General features: G+C 40.8%; 1 protein-coding gene across 3 annotated transcripts in view; it reads left to right on the top strand.

Annotated features, from left to right (window-relative positions):
• The window catches only part of LOC141147006 (glutamate decarboxylase 1), a 174,365-nt gene that overhangs the window by 107,069 nt on the left and 40,553 nt on the right, over nt 1–26,743 (top strand). For all 3 annotated transcript variants that reach the window (XM_073633928.1, XM_073633929.1, XM_073633927.1), the window contains 3 exons: nt 1,938–2,180; nt 14,783–14,873; nt 26,424–26,536. In XM_073633928.1, the coding sequence (XP_073490029.1) occupies nt 1,938–2,180; nt 14,783–14,873; nt 26,424–26,536 (447 nt within the window). The remainder of the gene's footprint in view (nt 1–1,937; nt 2,181–14,782; nt 14,874–26,423; nt 26,537–26,743) is intronic.

The following is a 26,743-nucleotide window of genomic DNA, read 5'->3' as shown; positions in this document are numbered from 1 at the left end:
GTGGTAAAAAAGCACTTGTGGGTTTAACCAATCTTGTTTTTTTTGTGCAATTCACCTTTAAGGGGGTGTAGAAGGGGTGTGTCCTATTCCTGCATACTTTTGCTGATAGGTGTCCCTCATTCCCATCTCAAAAAGTTGGGAGGTATGGATTAATTTCACAGCAGATACTTTAAACTGTGCAAATGTATTTTCCTTGTACTCCACTTCCTCCTGGATCCACTAGTAGACCACCTGTGACATGCCTGGTGCTTCCAGTTTGCGAGGAACAAATGGCACTTCATTCACCTCCCTACAGTGAAATGCCCAGTGTCCCAGCAGCCAGTTGCCAGACCTGAAAGTTGTTAATTTGTGACTGGCTCTGCCTGAAAACTTACACAAAAAATCTCAAGCAACCTGTTGCTAAATGTCAGTGCCAGAGGAGTATAGAAAAGAAAAGTACACACTACTTAAAGCCTAAGTTTACCTAAAAATAAAAAAAAAAATCAGCACCAGGAACATTACTTACCTCCAATAAGATGTGTCCCGTGTGCTGCTGTGTCCTCCTTTTTTCCAAAATCTTCTCCTCCAATGCCCCACACCCCTCCGCCTGGTGGAAGTTGATAGAATTAGGGGGCTTAGATAGGCACTCATCAAGAGTACCCAACCATGCCTGCTCTCCCCCCTCCTCCATTCATAGAAGCTTCTATGAATGAAACACAATCTATGAATGGAGGGACCTATCAGTCATCAGCCTGTCCTCCTTTCATAGATTCTGTTTCATTCATGGAAGCTGTAGTAATGGCTTCTATGAATGCAGCAGCTGATTGGAAAGTGTGAGCATGGTGGGGCACTCCCGATGAGAGCCTGCCACAACCCTTTAGTTCTGTTAACCCCCACCACACTGGAAGACTGGAAGAGTACAGTGGGGGGGGGGGGGGCAATGGAAGAGGAAGATTTTGGTGAAAGGAGGACATGGTGGCACAAGGGACACATCTCACTTAAGGTTAGTAATGTCTCTTATGATGATTTTTTATTTTTTTTGTTTTAGCTTACTTAGGCTTTGAAAAGACACTTTCACTTTGCCCATTCAAGGTATAAGTGTCCCCTTCCTCCCAACAATTATGTTCCCTGATCTATGCTCCCTTGCTACCTGCCTGGTGCAAAAGTCCACTCTGAGTAGGCTCCGGTGTAATCCTGGGTGGATATTATCACTGACCCCCACTCCCATCCCTATATAACGGTGCATTTTGCATTCCTCATGTGACAATCCTTGGGCTTGACTAGTCAGTTGTCAGGGCCCATGCACTGTAACAAAATGGATGCTCCCCCATACTTGGCGCAACAGAGTGAGGGCTCTCATGGAGTAGTAAGGTGGCAAAAGTGCATGTATTGGTAAATATGCCTTGTTGGAGGAATGGGCTATAAAGAGGCATTTAGCCATCCAGGGTTCACTTTAACAGCATATGTTTTGCAAAATGATCTTATGAGCACTTTTGCATTGTTTAACAAGTGACATATAAACAAGCTGGAATTCCCTTTAAATGCAATAAGTTGTCAAATGTTAACAAAAAAATGCATTTTAGTACATGTGGTAATGTATCCTATATGCCTTCAAGCCTATCTAAAACAGATTGCATTGCTGCCTGTGAAATAATTGCTGCTATTTTCTAAACACAGAATGTCTGTATAATGTGTAAGTGCTTAATCACAGTAACAAAGATGACTGGGAGAGACAGAGATTAGACAAAGAAATATGGCTGACTCCAAATGAGCAACTACTCTGACTGTCAGGGTGATGTCTGATAATGCACTTAGGATTTTGTGCAGACAATTTGTATTCTCCTGGAGCAAGCCATATATAAAGATCCTAGCAACTAGCAGACACCCCGTCACCTGGTGATCAATCTTTTGCCCTTACATTCAAAGGCTGGCCTTCTAATAGCTTGTTTGTTCTGCAGATTTACTGCCTGCCAAAAATGGAGAGGAATCCACCATGCAGTTTCTCTTGGAGGTGGTTGACATTCTCTTGAATTATGTGAGGAAAACTTTCGACAGATCCACCAAAGTCCTGGATTTCCACCATCCTCACCAGCTCCTAGAAGGGATAGAAGGCTTTAACCTGGAACTGTCAGACAACCCTGAGTCCCTAGAGCAAATCCTGGTGGACTGCAGGGATACTCTGAAGTATGGAGTACGAACAGGTACTTAAAAAATTTGCTGTGCAATTATAATTATTAATAATTAGCTGTGCAATTAATAAAAGGTCAGTTCCAGGCTGTAATGAAACCCTGCGATGTGTTACTGAATGCAGAAATTTTGTAAAAATCACAATGTCCGTCAACCCAATTGACCTTAATCTGAATTCTATGTAAGTCACTGAAGTCACAGACCACCTCAGAGGGTAGTAGGGCAGTAGGAATGTTCTCCCCAAAGCCTGTACAGTCTAAAATCTCCTCTCTGATTCTGACATTACCAATCCTACTCAGATTTCTAGGTTTGACTCTAATTGGTGACTTAGAAAGAGACTTAAGTACTGCCATTAAAGGAAGACGGGTGGATTTGAAAGAGACTTTAGTACTGCCATTAATGGAAGACTGGTGGATTTGAAAGAGATTTTAGTGCTGACATTAAAGGAAGACGGGTGGATTTGTGCACAATCGAAATACCTAAATAGAAAACTGAAGCTCTGAGAAGGTAAACTGCGTTCCCTGTAGTCATCTCTAAGCTTAAAGTGTTACTAAACTCACAACAGTAAAATCAGTCTGTATATGCAGTAATGCTTGCTTGTTATGCTCACTGTTAATCCTCTGCATTATGTAAAAAGGCTGTTTGATCCTGTCTTCTCTGATCCTCCCCTTCTTCCACAGTCCCCAGTCCATTTCCTGATAGAACAGAGACTCTGCACATGCTCAGTTTGGTGTGAATTGCTAGAGAGTTTTTTTTATTTGGGAAGGTGCATGTGATCAGCACAGGGCCAATCAGCACTGTCCAGATAGAAGGTCAGGAGTCATGCAGCCTCATAGTACAGTCAGAGTAGAATGAAAACTCCTACACATTTTAACCAAACATTGATAGAAGTCACAAGACTGCTATATACTGCTAATGAGAAAAGGTGTTTAGCAGTTTATATTAATTTAAATAATTGCATTTTCATGTTCTGTGTACTGTGGGAGACCAAATATAGTGAATGCAGGATCCTGGGTTTAGTATCATTTTAATATTCCAATTTTCTGGAATGAACCTTTATTCTTATCATTATTCAATAAAAATGCTGCCACGGTATATGGTAGTCTTATCTTGACCATGCATGTGCTACCATTGCCAACATTCTGTACATTCACAAAATTGTGAAGTAGTGTCAGATGAGGGTTTTCATGGTGGTTAGGATGTAAATTCCTCTGGGCCTTACTTACTTCTGCAAATAAAAGGCTTTGTTTCGGACACCACAGTGATACTGGTACTGCCGTTAGTTAAATGCTTTTTAATATACAAATCTGTGCAAGGGACTGTACATACACTGAATGAGAAGTGTCCCTTGTGCTGATGGCTGTTCTCTTAGTTGAAATCTTCAGTACTCTGCCCCCACATTCAGAAGATTACCACTGCAGGGGTTAATACTGTCGATGGACCTCTCATAGGCAGTTACCAAAAGTGCTGACTATGCCGCCTCTTCCTCCATTTATACAAGCTGTACTATAGCTTCCATCAATGAAAAGCAATCTATGAATGGAGGAGGCGGACCTTTTATTCATTTGTCTGTCCTGCATTCATAGATTGCTTTTCATTGATGGAAGCTATAGTACAGCTTCTATGACTGGAGGAGGGGGCAGAAAGGGCTGGCATAGTCAGCACTCTTGATGAGTGTCTATGACAGGTTTAGCAGATATTAACCCCTGCAGCACCGAGGGGGGTAAGTACCATCCCTTGTTGTGCGTATTAAAAAAGATTGTAACTAAACGTAGGCCTTAATTATGTTTGTGTCAACGGGCATTTGTTCGCTTCAGAACTGCTTCTCTCCTTATACAAATCTATGGGAAGACACAAGCAGCTAAAGCAGAGCAATTATTCACTTTTTAAATATCATTTCACTTTAAAGTCTCTGAGACATAAAATAAAGGGAAATGTCCTGAGAGAGACGAAAACAGCAATTAAAACCTGACAAAGGCTGCAAACATGGATTAAAACAAAAAAAACAAACAAACAAAAAAAAAAAAAATATATATATATATATATATATATATATATATATATATATATATATTTGTTTCATAAATAGACATGTAGCCTCCCTGGCGGTATTCCCGAGTGTGGCTCGGGGTTAAAATTCAGTACCATTAGCGGTAACCCCGAGCCACACTCGGGATCGCATTGCAGGATCCTGGGGCGGCTTTACTTACCTTGTCCCCGGGATCCTGCGATGTCACCCGCAGTGTCCGAGGACTCCGTACTCCTCCGAAGCCTCTCCGTGCCAGGCTCCGTTCCCTGCGAGCGGCGCGACGCACGGGGGCGGAACCTGGCGGCAAATTAAAAAAAAAGTAAAAATCATAACACATACAGTACTGTAATCTTACAGATTACAGTACTGTATGAAATGATTTCACATCCCTTTTGTCCCCAGTGCTTTGGCCCATGCCCTGCATGCAGTTTTACATGATATACACTGTTCTTTCTGCCTGGAAACTGGAGATTGTCCATAGCAACCAAAAAGTGTCCCTTTACGTCAAAAGTGGCTTTAGACCAGCTAGAAAACAGCGATAGTAAATTAGAACACTTGCAGAATTGAGCGATAGTGAATTGTGGGGAAATTTATTTTATTACTATTTTTTTTTTTTTTTTAATTATTTATTTTTATTTATTATATTATAATTTATGTTTTTGTGTTTCAAACTTTATCATACCCGGGATATCTACTAGACTCTGGTTTGGACAGATTTAAGTGTGTTATTGTTAAGATTTACAGACCTACAATATAAAACGCCAAATTTCCATGCAAAATAATTGTACCGCTTTCAGCACCTAAAATCCGAAATAATCATACCGCCAGGTAGGTTAATACATACCAAAGGATTCCCAGAGCACTATGAGTTAGCTAAAGAGCAGGCACAGCTCGCCAGGCTGAAACCCCAGACTGAGCTAAGGGTTGAGTTCCTGCTTTGACCAGTCACACAATAGGAGCACTCAGAATCTGATGCAGCTGTGCATGGTAGCCAATCAGCTTCTAACTTCAGCTTGTTCAATTAAGCTTTGGCAATAAAACCTGGAAGCTGATTGGTTTCTATGCAAAGCTGTACCAGATTTTACACTCTTCAGCTTTAGTAAATAACCCCCTCTGAATGTATGTATGTATGTATGTATGTATGTATGTACGTTTCTTCAGCTATTAATCTCCCTAAATTTACTTTTTCACAGAGTAGCAAAGAAATAGAGGAAAACATGTGAAAAAGTGTCTAAAGCTATTATAATGGATAATGAAAAAAAATATGACTAGCATTAAATCATATTACCAGACTAAAAAAACATTATAAACATAATAAAAAAAAGAAAGTAAAACATGTACAAAACCACTGTATGATTCTTGGAAGATAGTTTTCTTTTTTCTTTACTTTAACCACTTGCCGACCGCTGCACGCCGATATACGTCGGCACAATGGCAGCTGTGGGCAAATGGGCATAACTGTATGTCCCCTTTAAGAGGCGAGGATAGCAGGCGTGCACGCACCGCATACAGCGTGACCGTGCCCGTGGGACCGGCGGACTCGATGTCTGCTGGTCTCCCGGCGATCGTGTCACGGAGCCGAAGAACAGGGAAGTGCCTATGTAAACAAGGCATTTCCCCATTCTGCCTTGTGTCATGACAGAGATCACTGCTCCCTGTTGAGTTGAAGCCCATCCCCCCTACAGTTAGAATCACTCTCTAGGACACACTTAACCCCTTTACCACCCCCTAGTGGTTAACCCCTTCCCTGCCAGTGTCATTTACACAGTAATCAGTGGATTTTTATAGCACTGATCGCTGTATAAATGACAATGGTCCCAAAATAGTGTCAAAAGTGTCCGATGTGTCCGCCATAATGTTGCAGTCCCGATAAAAATCGCAGATCGCTGCCATTACTAATAAAAAAAAAAATTATAATAAAAATGCCATAAAACTATCCCCTATTTTGTAGACGCTATAACTTTTGTGCAAACCAATCAATATACGCTTATTGCGATTCTATTTACCAAAAATATGTAGAAGAATACATATCGGCCTAAACTGAGGAAAAAAATAGTTTTTTAGACATTTTTGGGGGATATTTATTATAGCAAAAAGTAAAAAATATTGCGTTTTTTTCAAAATTGTCACTCTTTTTTTTTTTGTTTATAGCGCAAAAAAAAAAAAAAAACACAGAGGCGATCAAATACCACCAAAAGAAAGCTTTGTTTGTGGGAAAAAAAGGACTTCAATTTTGTTTGGGTGCAACGTCGCACGACCGCGCAATTGTCAGTTAAAGCGACGCAGTGCGAATCGCAAAAAAGTGCTCTTCTCAGTTCTGGGGCTGAAGTGGTTAAACTGCCCTATTACTTTGTTCCTAAAACAATGCTCTCTAGGGGTTATCGAGTGCTGCCCACCAGATATTGAAATATAACCTAATCAGGCCAAAAAAAAGGTCCTTTAGTAAGAAATCTGCCGCTCATAAACTCACTCTGTCTTTGCATTACCTCATTTTGGTAAATGTGCAGAATAAGCAGCATTTACTTAATGGTAATATATATCAACACAGGATCAGAATAGTGGAAATCTCTGAGGTAACACTTTCCTAAAAAGATTGCCATTCTCATAAAACACCAAACCTTAAAGCATCACAAGGGAAACATTTCATTAAGTTAAACTGCAGTGATTTGGAAAAGACAGCAATTCCTGTACAGTAGGAGCCTGCATATACACAGAGCCTATGCGGGACATGAAGCGTGCACACTGATTGTGAGCAAGGCTGGAGGGACAGAGCGGTGTTCATTATCCTCTTTATGGATAATCAGCTGCAGCTTTGCACATAATGTGTAGTTTAAGTCTTAATGAGAAGAGCTTTAATATGCCAGGTCCAAAATGACAAATCATTCCACGCTTAACATCCCTTAAAGGAATTAAAATGCTAGTAAAGTCTTGTTTACAAACTAGATACATTTATCAAAGTGTCTTTTGTTTTTAGAGATCATTTTGTTAAAGAGGTAGGCTTTCACATTTTTTGCAGGCCTGGACTGGCAGTCATATATGGAGTGGAGCTGGAGGGTCTGAGGAGATTGTAGACTGGTGTTAGCCCCAACAAGCCTGAAAGCAGAAAAGCTTGTTATGGTCTGGTTGTATGTGGTGGTCATTGGTGCCAGTAAATACATTTTATTGTTCTGCCAGGTTTGAAAGTTTGTGGAGCCCAAAACAAAATGGGATAGTTAGTATTATATAACAGGACTGCCTTTGTTGTGGAATTCAGTCAGAATTAACTGCTAAACACCCCCCACTCTTTTTTAGTGGCTCAGCTACTACATTTTATAGGCTAAGTTCCTCTTTTTTTCTTATAAATTCCAGCTCCCCTATGTGCTATAACATTAATGTATTTATTTTGAAAAAATAAAACAGCTTTCCATTAATTCTACACCGGCTTACCGAACTCTTTTCATAGCTGTGTAAACACACTGCTCGATTACTTCTGCCTTACTTCCTGGTCAGACTTTAGGTCATGACACAGGAAGGAGTTGACCAGCTGATCTCGTTAGCACACACTCTGCATCATCTACCCTCAGCTGGTCAACTCCTTCCTGTGTCATGACCTAAAGTCTGATCAGGATGTAAGGCAGAACAAATTGAGCAGTGTGTTCACAGCTGTGAAGAGAGTTAGGAAAGCCAGGGCATAGAATTAATGAAAAGCTGTTTTATTTTTGCAAAATAAGTAAGCATTCATGTTTTATTGGTACATAGGAGAGCTGGAATTTAGAGAAAAAAAAGGCGAACAAAGGCAAACTTTGCATTTAAGTTGTAAATCACTCTTCCCATTCCAAGAAATACTTCCACATACACAAAACATACATAGTCATAGAAACTATAATAATTTAGAGAGCTGTTTTTCTTTCAGTATTTACCAATACCACACCTTATTTACCTTGTATACTATATATACACTATATTTTCTAAAGTATTGGGACATCCGTATTTACACGTACATGAACTTTAATGACTTCCCAGTCTTAGTCCGTAGGGTTCAATATCGAGTTTGCCCACCCTTTACAGCTATAACAGCTTTAACTCATCTGGGAAGGCTGTCCACAAGGTTTAGGAGTGTGTCTATGGTAATATTTGACCATTTTTCCAGATGCGCATTTGTGAGGTCAGGCACTGATGTGGATGAGAATGCCTGGCTCTCAGTCTCCGCTCTAATTCATCCCAAAGGTGTTCTGTGGGGTTGAGGTCAGGACTGTGTGCAGGTCAGTCAAGTTCCTCCACCCCAAACACGCTCATCTATGTCTTTATGGACCTTGTTTTGTGCACTGGTGTGCAGTCATGTTGGAACAGGAAGGGGCCATCCATACACACTGTAAGGGGGCTCCATACACACTCTAAGGGGGCGTTTATGAAGACTCCCTTTTTATTTGCTTGCAACCCAGACAACAAAGGTGCTTGGGAGAGTAAGATAGCAGAAATTGCTGCTTGAAGTTAATCAAGTTTAGCCAATTGCCTTTCTAAGGAGGGTGTCTTCTAAGCTGGACCTGTAATCAGACTTAGTGACCCACTGGTAGTTTTACTCTCCTGATACTCCTCACCAATTTACTCAGTGAGAATCTCTTCAGCAATCCTGTCAGCCAAGACAGACATTAGGAAAAAACAGGCACAACAGCAAGTACAGATGGACTGGAGTCCCGCAACGCACTTCCAAGAGATGCCACCCAGATATGAGTCTAACCTGGGGCCACTGTGTACCCTTATAGAAATTCCCAATCAAGCACTACAAAAAATAAAATAAATAATCATGACCAACTGTGACCCCCTTGCTCTGCAGTAGAGAAACCACCACTCTTTGACAAAGATATATTTATACAGTGTAGAAAGCACATACAGTACATGATTGGTCAACAGTGTTAGACGCTAGCAGCTTGTCACCATATCTAATTTGGAATAGATTACCAAGTATGGCATGTCACATTATAGATAGACAACAAACAAGGTGCAGGAAACCTTTGACATACAGTATGTTCCCAGATGGTCATGTCAGAAAACATTCTTAGCTTGCTTGTTTTAGCTACCTAAAAGATCCTAGGGAGGTCATGACACAGGTTTAGACCATACTGTTTAACCATAATGTTTAAAGCAGCAGTTATAGTACAGTTCTGTATTTTTACTTGATAATCAGATCCATTTCTTTATCACCTATTACTTCTGAACTGTCCGTTTTATCATTCCCAGTCTGTCCCTACTTTCCTGCATCTCAGATGAGTATTAATGGATAAGACCCCCCTTCAAAATCTTACTTTCAGTAGTATGGAATTCTACAAAAAGGGGAAATCCCTGTCCAACATGTGGTCTAAAGCACAATGAGACAGAAGTGGCTTTACACTAGTGGTTTATGATAGTGCACCTTGCCTTTTGTGTACTGGGGTAAATAAGAGGTATCCATCAGCATTTAGACAGGTGCGGTCTACTTTCTCCCCTGCAGGTGGCACTCGTCCGCAGTGGCACTGCAGTTAGAGAGGAAGTCAAGAGGAATATGGCTCCTCTGTGGTTTCCTGGGTCACTGGGGAAGCTATCCTATTGGATGCTGCCAACTCATGTGACTCCTGCAGCCATCTTGGTTTAGGCAGAGCCTTTTTAAGGCCCTGGCTCCCAGATTTAGTGTGCGTTTGCAAGTTGGTAGAGTAGGGACATGTACCCCAACTGGTAGGGACAGAACTAACATCAGGGAAAGGTTCCTGATGAGGAGGGAAAGTGTAGAGTTTGCTGCTTCTCTGGACACCTGGCTGCTTGGGTGTAAGACAGTCAGGCCACATTCTGCCCTTCTCTACAGGCCCTGCCAGTCCGGCTGAAACCTGCTCTCTACACACTGTTGGACCTGTGAGAGTGTTCCTGGCTGGGCTGCCTCCCCAGCACGTTATTTGTGAACTGTCTTTGCATTGTTCAATACAAGTTCTTTCACTGCACTGGGACTGTGTGTGTTATAGCCACTGCACTCCACCTACAAGGATATAGGGTTTAGGTGGACATTAGATTGTCATATACATTGAGAATGCCCCTCATAACATGACCTTTGGCTGTCACAGATAGACTGATATCTGGACAGATGCCAATATTTTCTAAAGAAACGGGCAGGGAAGAGAACAGTCAATGACCAGGACCCTTTAAATGAAAATAAATGATCTCTGTGTAATATTAAGCTTCTCTTTACTAATCCAGGTGCTCATTATCTCACCTTAAAAGTTTAGACTTGTCTGAAGTCATACAAGCATTGCTTGAAGTCAGGGTTATCACTTGCTATTATTGGGTTGTTTATGTGGGTCCCTCTCTCATCACCCATTCCGCCAAGTCAGAAATTCTTTGGGCAGGTGCAACAGCTACAACATACACAGCAAGGGTTTGTGGTAGTGTCTTTGTCCTTTCCCTCATTCATTCCAGAAACATTGTTCTGACTTTTTTTCCCAATTCATCAATTATCTACTGAAATAAAGAATGTTTTATTTTTGCTACTACCCAGGTTACAAACTTCAAAGTGCAGCCTGGCATTCCCATTGTTTGGGGATATACTGTACATATAATATAGAAAAGGAACATGGCACGATCTATGTTTGATCTGTGGAATAAAAGATGATTGTGTATGTGTACAATGGATTCTTTGTGCCCATGTGAACTCAATCTGTCTTGACAGGTGTGCTAACATTAAGAACAGCTTTCTCCAGGTGTACAATGGAGAGAAATTCAACAAGGCTGTTTTTCATACTATTTTCCTACTAAAGGGCTTTGATTGACCTGCTCCTCCAGCCTTATCCAACAGAAACCACAGTGTTTATATCTTGCAAAGTTGAGCATTAACAAGCTTAAATCCGCTGTAAAGCAAAAACTTTGTACTTTTATTTCAAAAAGAGATCATTTGGGAGTCTAATATTATTCAAGAAGGCAAAGGGCTCCTAGAACAGTGAAACATCTGTATAATTACCAATAGAGATAAATTAGGCAATTTTTTGGGGTTTATACATGGAAAAAGTGACAAATGGAATCTGATAGGCTGTTCTGGGAATGGTCTCTTATACATTGGTCTTTATACATAAACCCTTGTAATGTTTCATATAAGTGAACAGCTGATATATTTCAGTATCAAGCAAGGTTTTCTGTAAGCGGAATTTGGATTTATTTCACTCATACAGAAAGGACATATTCAACAGTACTTTGTAGATAATATAACAAAAAAAAAAAAACACTCCCTGTTCCCTAAAGTGATGATTAATAACAATCTAATCCTACTGTCATACACAGACACACACACACACACACATTAGCATCAAATTGGGTTAAAGGTAGTTGCCCTGAAACATTTCCTTTTTTGGGGGGGGGAGAAAATCCATGAAAAACAGGAAAAACAAGAAAAACATACAAACGCCATGTTAGGAGTGTCCTTGGAATAGTTGAAACCAGAACCCAGTGCTGCAAAGGAGTGCTAAGCACTTAGCTCTAGTCCATGCTACCAATTTTCTACAAAGGAATGGTCAAGACTGCAAATTTAAAGCAGATCTAAACCCAAATACAAAATGTAATACATTGCAATTTACTAATCTCCAGATGTGGCTGCCGCAGTACATTTCTACTTTTAGTTTTTATTTATTCGTTTTCACTTAGTAATCCTGCAGATAACATACTTCCTAAACTTGGGTGGCTACGCTCATTTCTTCATTGTATGGAGGGAGCCATAAATGTTACACAGAGTGGACTTTTTTTCACACATGTCTGCCTTTTTTAATTTCCATTATGATGGATTTATAGGACTAGTAAATAAAAACTTTATACAATAAAGATAAAGTGCTTTATTTTAAACACCCAGAAAGTTACAAGGCTACTATATTTCTGGCAAGATCAAGAAGGTATTTTCTGTACTTGCTGGAAATATTCTTAGTCTGAAAAGTAAAAACGAATGCAGTCACTACATCTAAGGACTGGCAGGCTACAGTATACTACATTTTTGTTTTTGAGTTTAGATATACTTCATGGAGGTAAATGTAAGTTTAAATGTAGATTGGGTGGTGTTCTTATTAAAAATGTTATCTATCTTGATAAAGAATTTAAATTAATATATAGGTTTTATCAATGGAGTGAGTTTTCCAGCAAATTGATCTGAGCGCTATTGCACAGGCAGGATAATTGACCAACAACTGTGGCTTCTCTTTACCTTCTTCTGGATAAACAGCATTTTTAAACAGTTTAGAAATAAAATAGATGGAACATGATGGATGTTGCTATTTTTTTAGCATTATTTTTTGTATGTTTGTATGATGAAGATATATTTACAAAGTTGCACTCTTTTAGGCAATAGTCTTTGATAATAGCACTTTATTCTTCTGCAGCTGATGAACAAAGCTCACTTTTGGCTAACACAGCCCCATTAAGTGCCTTACTGAGTGATCTGTTTTACTATTAGCATTAATAACCCTGTCGATTTTTACACCTTGCAGTACAGTTTGTTGACAGAATACATGTCACTGAAAGCAGATTGTGTTACTGTTGATACTGCATGAGCTGTATGTGACCCAGTCATCTGATTTATGGACTGGAATACAGCTGAAATAGGTTCTGTCTTTCAGCCCTGCACATTTGTTGTGTTTTTTTCCTGTTGCCAAATTCATTTTATAGGCACAGATGTCAGATTGTTCATCCCATTACAGAGCTTGTTTATAGGCCCTAAACACAAATAAAGTTTTCCTTGACTAGGGACTCCTGCTTCATAGGTTTTTATTTAGTAAATTTGAAAAGTATACTAACTGTCAACAAGCCGATGACCATTCAACCCTTTTTGTTGTTTTGGCTACCTTAAACTTACCAATGAATCCTTTTCATTGTTGTGACTACTCTAGACCGGTGTTTCTCAACCTTTTTTTAGTCAAGGCACTCTTTAAAATTATAGACCATTTCAAGGCACCCTTTAGAATTACGGACAGTCTTGAAGCACCCCATTCTAAAATGTAAAAACCTATTCTAATAGCTTTAAAGTGGTTGTTAGGCCACTCTAACCTGTATACACCATCAGCACTGCCTCCTATTGTAGTATCCCCCTCTGTGTGATATTTATAAAAATAAATGCTGCAAATACCTAATTTCACATGCAATCACAGGACCAGCCAGCTTTCTCCTTTTCTCCTCTGAGAGATGCAGCAAGCGGGGCTGAGATTCCTCTGCTGATGTCAGTCTGGAGGGGAGGAGGAGAGGAGGAGAGAGCTGGCTGGCCATGTAATCACAATCTCAGCTCTTAAATGAGGTATTTACAGCATTTATATTTTTTTAAATCGTTTACAGAGGGGGACACTGCAACAGGAGACAGTGTTGATGGTGTAATGCAGAGAGGAGAGCAGATATCAGGCTGCTGATGACAGAGGCACGTATACTGACCATGGTGTCTGGTCTCAGCAGCCATGATACACCATAGTCAGTTTACAGAGGGGTGGGAAGAAACTGGCAGGATCAGCCAGGTTTTTTAGGTGTTGCAGGGGGCCAAATGACACAGTACAAGCACAAATAAATAAAGCAGCAACATCCACACATAGGAACCCCAACGTTAGTGGTGATTTATTCTTCCAAAGCAATTACATTTTTGCACACTGGTACTGACTAGTATTCCAATGTTTCTCTTCTCCCTATATTGCTCTCCATCAGTCAGCTAATGTCACCCCAGTGCTGAGGGAGAGGGGCACAGGAGGGTCAAACAAGGATGCTTTGGAGGCAACAGACATCCTCCTTATTACTGATGATGTCATTGTTTGTTAGGATTCCCCCATGTAGAAAGGCACCCCTGAAGAAACCTCAAGGCACCCCAGGGTGCCTGGGCACCCTGGTTGAAAAAGGCTGCTCAAAACTAACCAATAAACCCTGTTTAATATCTTTTTGATGACACTAAACTGACAAAAGGTGAAATCTAACTAGCTGCTCTTGGTCATTGAACAAGTCCAAAACCTGGAGACAACAGCCCTAACTAGACCTTCAAAATATGGTCACCAAACCTACACATTTACCATAAATTTTGATTAAACCTCTCATGCTTGGGCTTCCTTAATTCCAGAAATGACTGCATTAAGTAGATGCGCAGCATGAAATTTCAAAATGGTTGAGCGAAAAAAGATCAGATCAGATCAGTGTTCTTTGCACCAACTGATAGCAGTCCTATCCATTACCTTGCCCATCCCACTCCTTGATAGTAAGAAAACAAATCCTAAAATAATTACTTCCACTGAAGGAACTGCCACTCCGGGCATCCACCACGGCTAGCCATGAGACCAAATTTCCATTTGGTTGCATAATTTCAAAAGCTGAGATTGGTTTATTCTCTCCTCCAACAGAGATCATGGTACCAAATACCTAGGCATTTGACTGCCAAGGAATCCCAAAACAGTGGTTTCTGCAGTGAATATAGTTCTAGACTTCAGGGAGCAGAATGGACAAATGAGCTAGTGGATAATTATCTTCTTTGACTGTAGACCTACTATAATATATAAACCTGAATTTGTATGTTATTACTCTCTATGGCAAAATACAAAGGATAATAAGGAATGTATAAGAAATAAAATAAAGAATTTTTTTTTTTAGGTCATCCACGTTTTTTTAATCAGCTCTCAACTGGACTGGACATTATTGGTTTGGCTGGAGAATGGCTGACTTCAACAGCAAATACAAACATGTAAGTTCATATTTTTTTAAGTTAATTTTAAGGAAATGTATACTTTTACTGAACTTAGTTGAAACAAAGCTCCCTGGCTTGCTCAATCAAACTGATAGGCAAGAAGTATTTTCAAATTATAGTTTCTTCTTCGTGGTCTTCAAGACTTTGAAAATCCAGTGACCAATTTGACTAGTGTTCACCCAAAACATACAAATAATGATATTCACAGAAGACTCTACATAGTCCCAGGATTTGTTCGTGTAACCTTGCATAAGGGTCTGTGTATATTAAAATCTATAATTTTATTCTGACATGCTTTTGTAAAGCATTTCTTTAAGATTTGGAATGCAGTTTTTAAATTGGATTTTAATGCACTGTATACTACAATATTGAAACAATGCTACCAGGTACCGGGAATTTGGGTATATACAGTATTGTTTATGATCGTATCTAAAAGTGTAACTCTGCTCTTATTCAATAAACATGATCCCCTCTAGGACATCTATGTACATTGCTAGGGTTTTAGCTAACTTTGTTGCAGATTCCAAACTGTTTCTGTTCCTAAGAAATAGCTGTTTCCCTATCCTTTCTCAGACTGATCATGAATAAGAAGGGTCAGCCTTCATTATACCCGCCAAATATTAGTGTTCTAATTAGGAAAGCTGCACATTTTCATCCTTTCAGTAGACAAGCCTTAGGTAGTAATTCACCAAAAATGAAATTCCTATTGCAGGGGATGCCTGAAATGTTACTTCCTAAAATCATTCAGCCAATCAAAGAAGCAAAACATTTACATTTGAGGGGGCATTCAGTACCCCAGTGCTGTACAGAATGCCTTCAGGTTGCCATGTTGCATTCCATTTTTTAGACAGTTGTAGAAAATTGCAGTGGCTGTAGATTGAAATAGAAAAGTCATTTTCAATATCATTAAATTACAAAATGGCTTGTGTAGCATTTTTTAACAAAAGTGGAATTACAATCTTTACTGAGAGGAATAAGAAGGCAGCTATTGCTAATCACCTTCCAAAAAGAATTGCTAAGCTGAAATAGATTTTTTATAAACAGCAGAGCCATGTAGAACTTTTTTTAATATCCTCATGGGTCCCCTGGAGTCTATGTCCCCAAGAAGCCACTCAGACTTCCTTTATTATAATTAATTACTGTTTCTTCTCCTGAATACTCAGAGTCAGGTTGGGCTACTGTGATTCTAATTTGGTTCACCATATGGGGTCAGTGTTGGCTTAGAAGGCTTGACAGAAAAAGAATCTTAAAAATGTTATTAAACTATAATTGTGTATTTAGTAAGTTCAAAGAGACCCTTTTGTTCATTAAGAGTTATTTGACAATGTATTTTAAAGGCACTCCTGACCCAACTAAACGGACCTTACCAATGATTCCATGCTGCTTCTGCCTGTACTGCAGCTGGTACTGGGATCTACTGTAGCGTACTGTAACTCCCTCCGTCATGTAACAGTGTTCGGGCCTAGGAATTGGCTGCTAGACCTGTGCACCCCTATACTCAGAAGTAATAACTCTTCTATCTGCTGGCAGCAAAGGAAGGAGCGTGGGCATGGGATCACTGGTGATGGTAATTGGGACATGGGAGCCCTTTAAGAACAAACTTTTACTTTGTCTCTTTAAGCCTGCATGAAAGTCGATTTGAGTGAAACTTTTATTGGCATCCATAATACTGGTCAAAACTTACCATTTTCCCTAGACAGATCTGGGCCACACATCAGGCAATTGTAATATGAAATGTGTGTAATAAATACATTCATAAGTATAATAAAATATGCATTATTTTATGATGCAGTAAGTAGTAATTGCAGTATCCCACAAAACAGCAAAACAGCAAACATTTTTCACATAAATCACTTTGCAACAGCTAGAACAGTGAAACATAGTGGCTCAGTGGTTGCTATGGGTTACAGCACTTAGCACATTGCATTCTTTCTTATTTATTAGCCTTGATTGCTTATTTTATAAAGCCCCAGGTAATAATGTATATTAATATTAATGGTTCAGTAATAAAGCTGAATAGCTACATTAATCATAATGCAACATTTTTATCTGATATTGAAAACTATTTGAGTCATATGGTTTTTATCACCAATCTATGTGGCAAATAAAGGAAAAGTATATTGTAACTCTCTGATACATTTACAGCCTGTGTGGTCATTCAAATAAAACAGCTTGTGGCAATTTGAAATTGTATATTGATTTGTGCATGGCCTGAAAAGAAAACAAATAAAATCTAAATATGAGGCATTTGTTTAACATGATATTTTCCTGTGAGCTGAACTAAATGAGGAGACACAATTTGAATTGTTATTGGCTCAGTCCACCCAAAATTCATGTTTTCATCTACTTGTGAAGTCCCAGTTTTTGAGTTCCTGACTCTGCATGCCTGTTGTGATCATTATGAAGGGTTCTCAGACCCAGTGCGTGAGGCTCCACCGATTAGCCGCAGGAAGAGGGCACAGATGCATCATCCAGCCTCTATGAGAGGCTGACAGCTGCTAGGGCTGGATGTGGCTGGGCAATGCACCATTGGGTACTTCTGGTTTGGGCATTATGTACCCAGGGATGAATGCCTAAAACACAGACTTCTTGCTTTCCAGACATGCGTCCCTGGGCACATACTGCCCTAAATGGAAGTACTGCTGAGTGCACTGTCCACCTGCTGCAGTTGTCCTATTCTCAAGTTTGATAGGCTCCCTGCAGTGGGGCTGGATGACGCACCTGTTCCCTCTGCCCACGGCTAAACACTGTAGCCCTATGCATCAGAGCTAAATACCCAGTGTGCATGTGGCCTTCCTGTTGGATGTATTATTTATTTTATATTATCAAGAATGTAACATGAATCTCTAAACCACATGCATATATACAAAGCCAGTGCATGATTTAGGGCGAAAACCCTCTTTTCTGCTGTGGTACGTTGCGGAAATGTGCACATTAGCTTAATGCATGTTAAATGCATTAGGATATCAAAAATTCTGCACGGCCAAACAATGGGTGAAAAATAAGCAGCTAACACAACCAATGGAATATGGATATGTAACAACGGGCAAAACAAAATGTGTAGCGCTAAACTTTCAACAAAAATGTCCAACTGATGGTTCCAGGTGTCACAAAAAGCTCAAACAATCCTCCATAAATATGAAGCTTGTAGATAAACGGATGCTATTCCGATAACTTCGTGCAAAGAATATATCGTATGTGTAACATCAAAGGTGATCACAGGGAGGAAGCACCACCACCAACATTGAGAAGGCTTACCAGATGGCGTTGACCCAAAAGAGCATACGCCCAACTGGGTCAAATCAGGCTTGGGTGGTATGTGGTGATGGTCGTCCCGGAAGGATGATGGAAATGAAAATTCGGAAGCTGACCAGTAGCTAGTAGGTCCCTCAGAGTGATGATGCAGAGCAATTGGCCATGAAATGGGATGAGAAGGAGAGAAGCCACATAGTGTGATTCCGTATAAAATATACCAAATTTTATTTAAAAAAAGGGTACACTCACATAAAATGTTAAAATCAGCGCTGTAGTAAGAATGGCGGCAGTGGGAATGACACTATGTGGCTTCTCTCCTTCTCATCCCATTTAATGGCCAATTGCTCTGCATCATCACTCTGAGGGACCTACTAGCTACTGGTCAGCTTCCGAATTTTCATTTCCATCATCCTTCCGGGACGACCATCACCACATACCACCCAAGCCTGATTTGACCCAGTTGGGCGTATGCTCTTTTGGGTCAACGCCATCTGGTAAGCCTTCTCAATGTTGGTGGTGGTGCTTCCTCCCTGTGATCACCTTTGATGTTACACATACGATATATTCTTTGCACAAAGTTATCGGAATAGCATCCGTTTATCCACAAGCTTCATATTTATGGAGGATCGTTTGAGCTTTTTGTGACACCTGGAACCATCAGTTGGACATTTTTGTTGAAAGTTTAGTACTACACATTTTTGCCCGATGTTAAATGCATTAGCCCATTGCAGTGCCATTCACTTTGAATGGCAGTCAATGAAATAAGGCAATGCATCTCTAACACACAATCGTGTATCATACTACTATGTGTGGTAGTGCATTGTGTTACCCATAATGGTGCATGTCCCTTTTATTGGGCATTTTGAAAAAAAAAGCACCTTAACACATGTGCTTAATGCAATGCACCAGGAAGGCAAGATGTGTATGGGTCCCTAGCCCACCAGGCTGCACTTATTCACAATACTGGTAAATAAAGCAACCAATTGAAGCTTAGGTGGCAACAATCTGGTATATATATATCGCCATGTACAGTTTAAAAAGGGTGCAAAAACAAGCGATTCAAAAGCTCTAATGCATGTCATCCCACACAAATATTTTCCAGCACTTTGGAAAAGTTCTATTTAAAGTATAACTAAAAGGCAAAACTTTTTTTTTTAGTTTTGGATAGAATGGAGAGGAATTAAAACAGCTGTCAAGTTTTTATTGTTGTCTGTATCCTCATTAGGCAGCTTCATCCTCCTCGGGTGTCCTGCCTATTGATGCCATTAAAGCGGAGTTCCACCAACTTTTAGAACCTTGTCTTAAAGGAAAGACAACCCCTCCACCACTGATTTTTGGATAACTTTTTTTTTTCTAATTCACCTTTAATGAAGTACTCTTGTGCGGCGAGCCGATCCCCATCCCCCCTCCCCCGCTGTCTTCTGGGATCTGTGTGTGTCCCCAAGCTGGCCATTCACAAAGCGCCACGCGACTCGCGCATGCGCAATAGGAAACCCAGCAGTGAAGCCACAAGGCTCCACTGCGGGTTTCTCTTAGTTAGAGTGGCGCCACCTGCACCCGATCAGATGGACGGATCGGCCTCGGGGGGCCGACATTGTGGGCTCCCTGCACAGGTAAGTGTCCTTATTAAAAAAATTAAAAAATTTGGTGGCTGGAACTCTGTTTTAAGAGTGAAAGTGTGAGAAAATCCCAAATTTTGGGTTGTCCCCAGAACAGAATTAGAGGGGAGATCCTCCAATGGGGACACTAGTTATGGTGTCACCAGGAACAACCAGGAATCCCTTCTCACTTTCCTCTCACTTCCGGTTTTGGCTATGGAAATCTAAGGGAAGATAAATCTCCACAATGGAATACAGATGACAAAAACAAAAAAAAGAACTGACCAATGTTATAACCCTCCCCTACTTTAACTAGCGCCAATTGTTTTCTTTTCTATTAAGAAATGAGACCTTGCATCAGACCTACACCAAACCAGCTGAGTCAGGGTGATCTGCCTTCTTCTGCCTCTCTGGGGAACGATCAATGGGTCCCCAGCAGACAACGGGTCCTCCAGACCTGCTGATTGGCTCCCTTTTTAGCCCTTGCTATCTATTGCACGAAATGACACACAGGTACGTCGTTTCACGCAATAGAGCCGACCTGCCACAGTATATCTGTGGAAGGCAGTCGGCAAACGGTTAATAGGGTTCGGGTTCGAACTTTTGTGATGTTCGAGAGTTCTGGCACAAACTGAACTGGGGGTTGTTCGGCCCATCTCTAATGACCATTATGACTACTTAATATACTTTCCCTTTGCGGCTGGGGTGTCTCTTTAAATACACTTGAAGATTTCTCTAGGCATGCATGGTTTCCTAAATGTATTGATGCACATAAAGAAAATTATAAAGTAGATTATTGTATCCATTTTAGATGATCTCGCTAATTGTCTGTTTCTCTTTCCTCTATTCATTTGACAAAAGTGCCATCCTAATAGGAAAACAGCACAGAATTCTTGTTGATCATTAGAACTCTGCACTATACTCCTAAATGAAACTAATTAATAACCATATTGATTCTTTTGCCTTACTTTTAAAGATGAATTGTAGATGTGCAGGTTGATCCCATTAAATCTATGGCATCTCCCACTCACTGTGAAAGTAGTACATGACAGATAATCCTACAACGTATGAAGTCTTTCCTCTTCATTAGATGGACATTTAAGCTGGATACATGTCTTTTTGTTTTTGTCACGGATAATTAAAAAAAAGTCATCATCTATAATTACTCCTGACAGATATCGACTGAACCGAACTGTAAAAACAAAGTTGTCCTTGGGGGTTAGTAGATGGCAGACACTACATGAATAATTGCGTTTGATGTTTTTTATTAACTGCATTCAATAGTTTTAATTAGATTTGGGCAAGTCATTGCGTAAAACCTTAACCCTTGTGATGTCAATTCTACTCCACAGTATGCCATTCTCAGACCCCCTGTTGTTGTGGGATGTGAGCTCTGTCAAAATAAATTAGCCCTCCATCCAGAGTCCAAAGTATGTGTAACTAAGTTACCCTTGAACATCTCTTTACCTTATTCCCATAAATAGCAGCATGCAAGGCACTGGAGCCATGGCTGCCGCAGGTGTAACTGTAGAGATGCTAATAGCATTATAAAGGTCTTAAAGGGTCAATCTGGTGAAAGATATTTAGCTATATAGATGGAGCTTGAAGACTGAGCCAGGTCCCGAATTCTTATGTCTTGGATATGTCTACAACAAAATCTCCCTGCCTAATTCCCAACCCTCTTCATGTCCACCTGGAAGTTTTGGATATTCTTGCCAAACAATTTTAGATTTTCCTAGCCACAAATCTGTATTCAAGCTCCCCTGTTACATTCTTGATAGTATAAAATTATTTAGAAATGCTCAGAACTGGAATCAGTGATATAACAAACCATCAGGTAGTTTGAAATGTAACTTTGACCAGACTGAGGACATTAAAGTATTTACATATTCTTAAGGAGCAGTAAATAAGCTTTCAAACAGACCCTCACTGGCCTTAATACATGCAGACACTGTGGAGCAATTAATTTCACAGATGAAGCACTGACGTATTTGAAGTCATTCACTCAGCTGCTCAGCTCACCCCACTTCTTCATTGCTTCTGATTTGAAATTTGAGGATCAATTGCTCCACTCAGGGCCGAATTAAGAACATTATGGGCCTGGTGCTGAGGATTATGGTGGGGTTTTTTATAAAAAAATAAAATAAAATAAAAAATAATTAAAAATGCAAAAATTTTTTGTTATAGCAAATTAAATTAAATAAAGAGAGGGAGGATGAGAGAGAGAGAAAGGGGATGAGAGAGGGGTGAGGGGGAAGGGAGGGAGGATGAGAGAGAGAGAGGATGCGCATGAGCATGCGTGGAAGTGACAGCGACACAGCCCGGCCAAGGCAAGCGAACAAAGGCACAGAACCTGGAAGGAAGACCGGGTGAAGATGGAAGCGCCCGGGACCTACCGGATTGATCACAGCGCAGCACTGAAGGGCTCAATTTGACAGGTAAGTGTACCCTAATGTGCTAATATGCTGTGCATACTAGTACATTATGGTATAACCTACCTCAGGGCCTCCAAAAAGTAGTAATGTTAGCGAAATTTACTATCGCTTTAATATCATGGGGCCGCCTACTGACTCGGTGGCCCTTGAGCAGTGCCCAAGTGCATAGTTGCCAACATTTCAAAAATATTTTCAGGGACATTTTTTTTTCCAGTGGTATATTTAGAGTAGCTGACATCCCTTATGTTCCTCTATACATCACAGTAGTAATCACAAAATTAAATGAGTACTAACAATGGGCAGAACAAATATGAGGACCGAGAAGATTTCCTTTAGTTGAACTAACAAAAGTGTGCCCATTCTAAAGCTGGTAACATTGAGGATATTCAATATAATTTTAAAGAACTGTTTTTGTGGGTAAGAGGCATAAAGGAGGAGTATGGATGGTATAAAAGTGGGAAGTATGTGCAGGTGAGGGAGAAGAATGTGGAGGGTATAACAGTGGTCACTATGTACAGGAGAGGAGTGTGGAGGGTATGACAGTGGGCACTATGTACAGGAGAGGAGTGTGGAGGGTTGACAGTAGGCACTATGTACAGGAGAGAAGTGTGGAGGGTATGCCATTGGGCAGTATGTACAGGAGAGGAGTGTGGAGGGTATGATGGGGGCAGTATGTACAGGAGAGGAGTGTGGAGGGTATGATGGGGGCAGTATGTACAGGAGAGGAATGTGGAGAGAAAGATAGTTGGCAGTATGTACAGGAAAGGAGTGTGGAGGGTATTATGGTGCAGTATGCACAGGAGAGGAGTGTGGAGGGTATCACAGTGGGCAGTATGTACAGGAGAGGAGTGTGGAGGGTATGACAGTGGGCAGTATGTACAGGAGAGGAGTGTGGAGGGTATGACAGTGAGCAGTATGTATAGGTGAAAAGTGTGGAGGGTATGACAGTGGGCACTATGTATAGGAGAGGAATGTGGAAGGTATGACAGTAAGCAGTATGTACAGGAGAGGAGTGTGGAGGGTATGACAGTGGATACTATGTACAGGTGAGGAGGATGAAGGAATCTGGGAAGGAAAAATGTAAAGGTTTGTGGAAGGATGTTTAGGGACTATGTAGTGGTTAAGCGGGCCATACATGAATTGAAATTAAGCCAATTAAGCAGAGACCAGCCATAGTCAATTTATGTATGGGCTAGCTGGTTGTGCACAAGTCAATCTATTAATCGATTTGAGTACAACCGGCCTGTCGGGTTTTTCCCAAAACAATCAGTGCTGCCAGCTATAGTTAGCAACACTGATCATTGTAATCTGTGGGTTTGGAAGGCTCTCCACTGGCAGAACACAATAACACTGCGGGAGTGATTCCCCCATCCACAGGTCAGCAGGTGAGAGGGTGTATGGGGACAGGCTGGGGAGAGAGGTCTGTCAGCAGGGGGGTGTGAGGTGGTCATGGGGGGATATTTTTTAGCAGGTGGGGGGGAGTAATTGGGAGTGATATCTTTTGGAGTAGGGTCTGTCATCTGCAGGTTGGGTAATGGTCACCTGTGAAATAAGTTGAAGGGAGGTGGCTAACATGGGAAGTGGCTGGGGAGTGACCTGGTTGGTGGGGAGTGTGAAATGGATGATGTGTTTCACGTTTCTTTCACATTTGTGGTAATGCTTACTGCCCCCTTAAAAGTGATCTGTGGTGTATTGCTTTTCAACGAGTGGTATAGCAGCAGCCGACAGGCATTCATGAGGTGCTACTGCCGCCTCAATGCTTTTTTTACATTGCTGAATGATAGTTGTACATTGTTGGACTATTCTGCTACTGCGAGCGAGTTTGGCTTGCAGTTGCAGAGTGGCCCCATGGAAATCAATAGGCGAGTTTGACAGGTGGTGCTGCCTGTCAAACTCTGCAGGCTCCAAGCTGTCCAATGAGCTCAGTGCCTCTGACAAGAAGTGGGGAGAGGCACTGCTCATCCTCTCAGTCTGCTGCAGAGTGTGTCAGCCTGTATTTAAACTGGCCGCTCTGTATGTAGCTTCTGACAGGTTACACAAGGAGCCCCGTATCTCCGGAGCCATTGATTTTAGGAGCCCCAAATTTTGACCAGTGGTTGAGTAGGTCTTCAGCTACCTACCCCCCAAATGGGCTCTATGTGGTCTACCCCTGGTCGCCTAACCACGACCCTCGAATTGGATCGTTTTTTTTTTTGTTTTTTTTTAGTGATTTTTTTTTTTTAAATGGGCCTTAAGGTAAAGAGCCTGGAGCTGCAGCTCCAATAGCCCCTATGTTAATCCGGCCCTGGCTCCACTGTGCATGCAGCTACAGAGGTTAGTAATGCCTTGTTTTAAAGCTCATCTAGTGCTGACATTGATATGAGGAAAGCTTATAACTTCACAGAACAATGACGTGGTAAAGTATGGGCTTCACATTTTTTTAATATTATTAAATCCCTACACTGTTGGAACTTGCAGTTTCTGAGCAGCTGGAGGGCTGCAGGTAACTTGTTTTTGCCTTGCTACTATGTTTCACATATAGAACAAAAGTATTGACTGATATGTGAAGTCTTCCCACAACCAACATTGATGTTCAGTAACTGGTGAATGTTTGTGCTGCAATCATTGCAGTAGGGGAATATGATCACCATGCATAAATACATAGGTGGTACATATAGTGAACTTAGTGTAGAGTTATTCACTTTCAGGTCATTACAGAGGACAAGGGGGCATGTCTTACATCTGGAGGAAAAGAGATTTAACCTCCACATTCAGAAAAGCTCCTTCACAGTAAGAAGAACTAGTTCTGATCTGCTCAGTAGATTGTTTCTAAAAAGAGCTGGATGCATTGATAAATGCACAAAATATAACAGAATGTTAACATTTATGGGTAATAACACCAGGGATTGTTTATTCTGTGGTATATCCAATTGCCTCCTGAGGGATCAGGAAGGAATTTTGACCAAATTGGATCCAGCTTTATTGTTTTTTTGCCTTCCTCTGGATCAACTGTATTGGATTGTGTATATGGAGGCTTTCTATGTGTTTATTTTTTCTATTGGTTGAACTAGATGAACTTATGTATTTTTTTCAACCTGACTAACTATGTAACTATATAACTACATAAGTAGCAAACAACACAGGAGTTTGCAGACATCCCTGATGAATAAAGACAATTTACTGTATTTATCGGCATATAACACGTACTTTTTCCCCCCGAAAATCAGGGGGAAATCATGTGTGCATGTTATATGCCGATTCCTGCTGCCTCGGAGTGGAAGGAGGGGATGAGCGCCACTAGATTACACTCCTGTGTATCCGGTGCTCAGTCACACACAGTCCCACCCCCTTGGCCCGGAATTCGACCACTGTTCTGCCCATCATATGAGCCGGGTGGGACTGTGAGTGACTAAGCACCGGATACACGGGAGATTGCGGATCTGTGTAATCCAGCACTGGCGAGGCTGCAATGATCGGCAAAGGCGAGTCTGCAGATGGACACTAAACAGGCTGCAATGATGGGCATGTTAGAGGCTGCAAATTAGTACTAAACAGCCTGTAATAATGGGCACATTAGATGCTGCAGATGGGCACTAAACAGGCTGCAATGATGGGCATGTTAAAGGCTGCAGATTGGCACTAAACAGGCTGCAATAATAGGCACATTAGAGGCTGCAGATGGGCACTAAACAGGCTGCAATTATGGGCATGCTAGAGGCTGCAGATGAACACTAAACAGGCTGCAATAATGGGCATATTAGAGGCTGCAAATGTACACTAAACAGGCTGCAACGATGGGCACATTAGAGGCTGGAAGTGGGCACTAAACAGGCTGGAATGATGGGCATGTTAGAGGCTGCAAATGAGCACTAAACAGGCTGCAATAGTGGGCATATTAGAGGCTGCAAATGTTCATGGATCAGGCTGCATTGATAGGCACTGGTGAGGCTGCAGATAGGCACTGATAAGGCTGCATTGATAGGCACTGTCCCTTATTTTAAAATTTAAGTTTTTTTCCTGAAACTTCCCTCTTAATGTTAAGGTGTGTGATATATGCCTGTGCGTGTTATACACCGATAAACACTGTCATTTTCTGTGAATTTTCCATGACATTATCATTTATTTTCAATTTAAATGAATAGAAATGTTTTTTTCATTTCAGTTTTTTTTAAATGCAGCAGCAAAGACCTTTCCTTTTTTTTTAGAGGTTCTTTATAAGGAACTTTCTTATTAAATGATATAGATCTTACCTGGCTTTTCTGTGTATTTTGTCTATGAAGGTTTACCTATGAAATTGCTCCAGTTTTCGTCCTGATGGAACAAATAACACTAAGGAAAATGAGAGAAATAATCGGTTGGTCTGGAAAGGATGGAGATGGCATTTTTTCCCCAGGTAAGTTTTGTGGATGACTTTATTGCCATGAAAAGTAATGGGGAATTTATTTCCAATATCAACTGCACATGGAATGCTCTCAAGCACAAAATCTAAGAGTAATAAAAGGGAAGCTAAAAGGCATGAATTCAAAAGAACTGGAAAGGTTTGATATAAATAATGTAAAAACACTCACACTGACATCTAGAGAGATGTAACATAAAAGAG

Source organism: Aquarana catesbeiana, linkage group LG06 (assembly GCF_042186555.1).
Source record: "Aquarana catesbeiana isolate 2022-GZ linkage group LG06, ASM4218655v1, whole genome shotgun sequence".
Lineage (NCBI taxonomy): Eukaryota > Metazoa > Chordata > Amphibia > Anura > Ranidae > Aquarana > Aquarana catesbeiana.
Note: the sequence above shows the minus strand (reverse complement) of the source record. Positions and strands in the feature narration are given on the sequence as shown.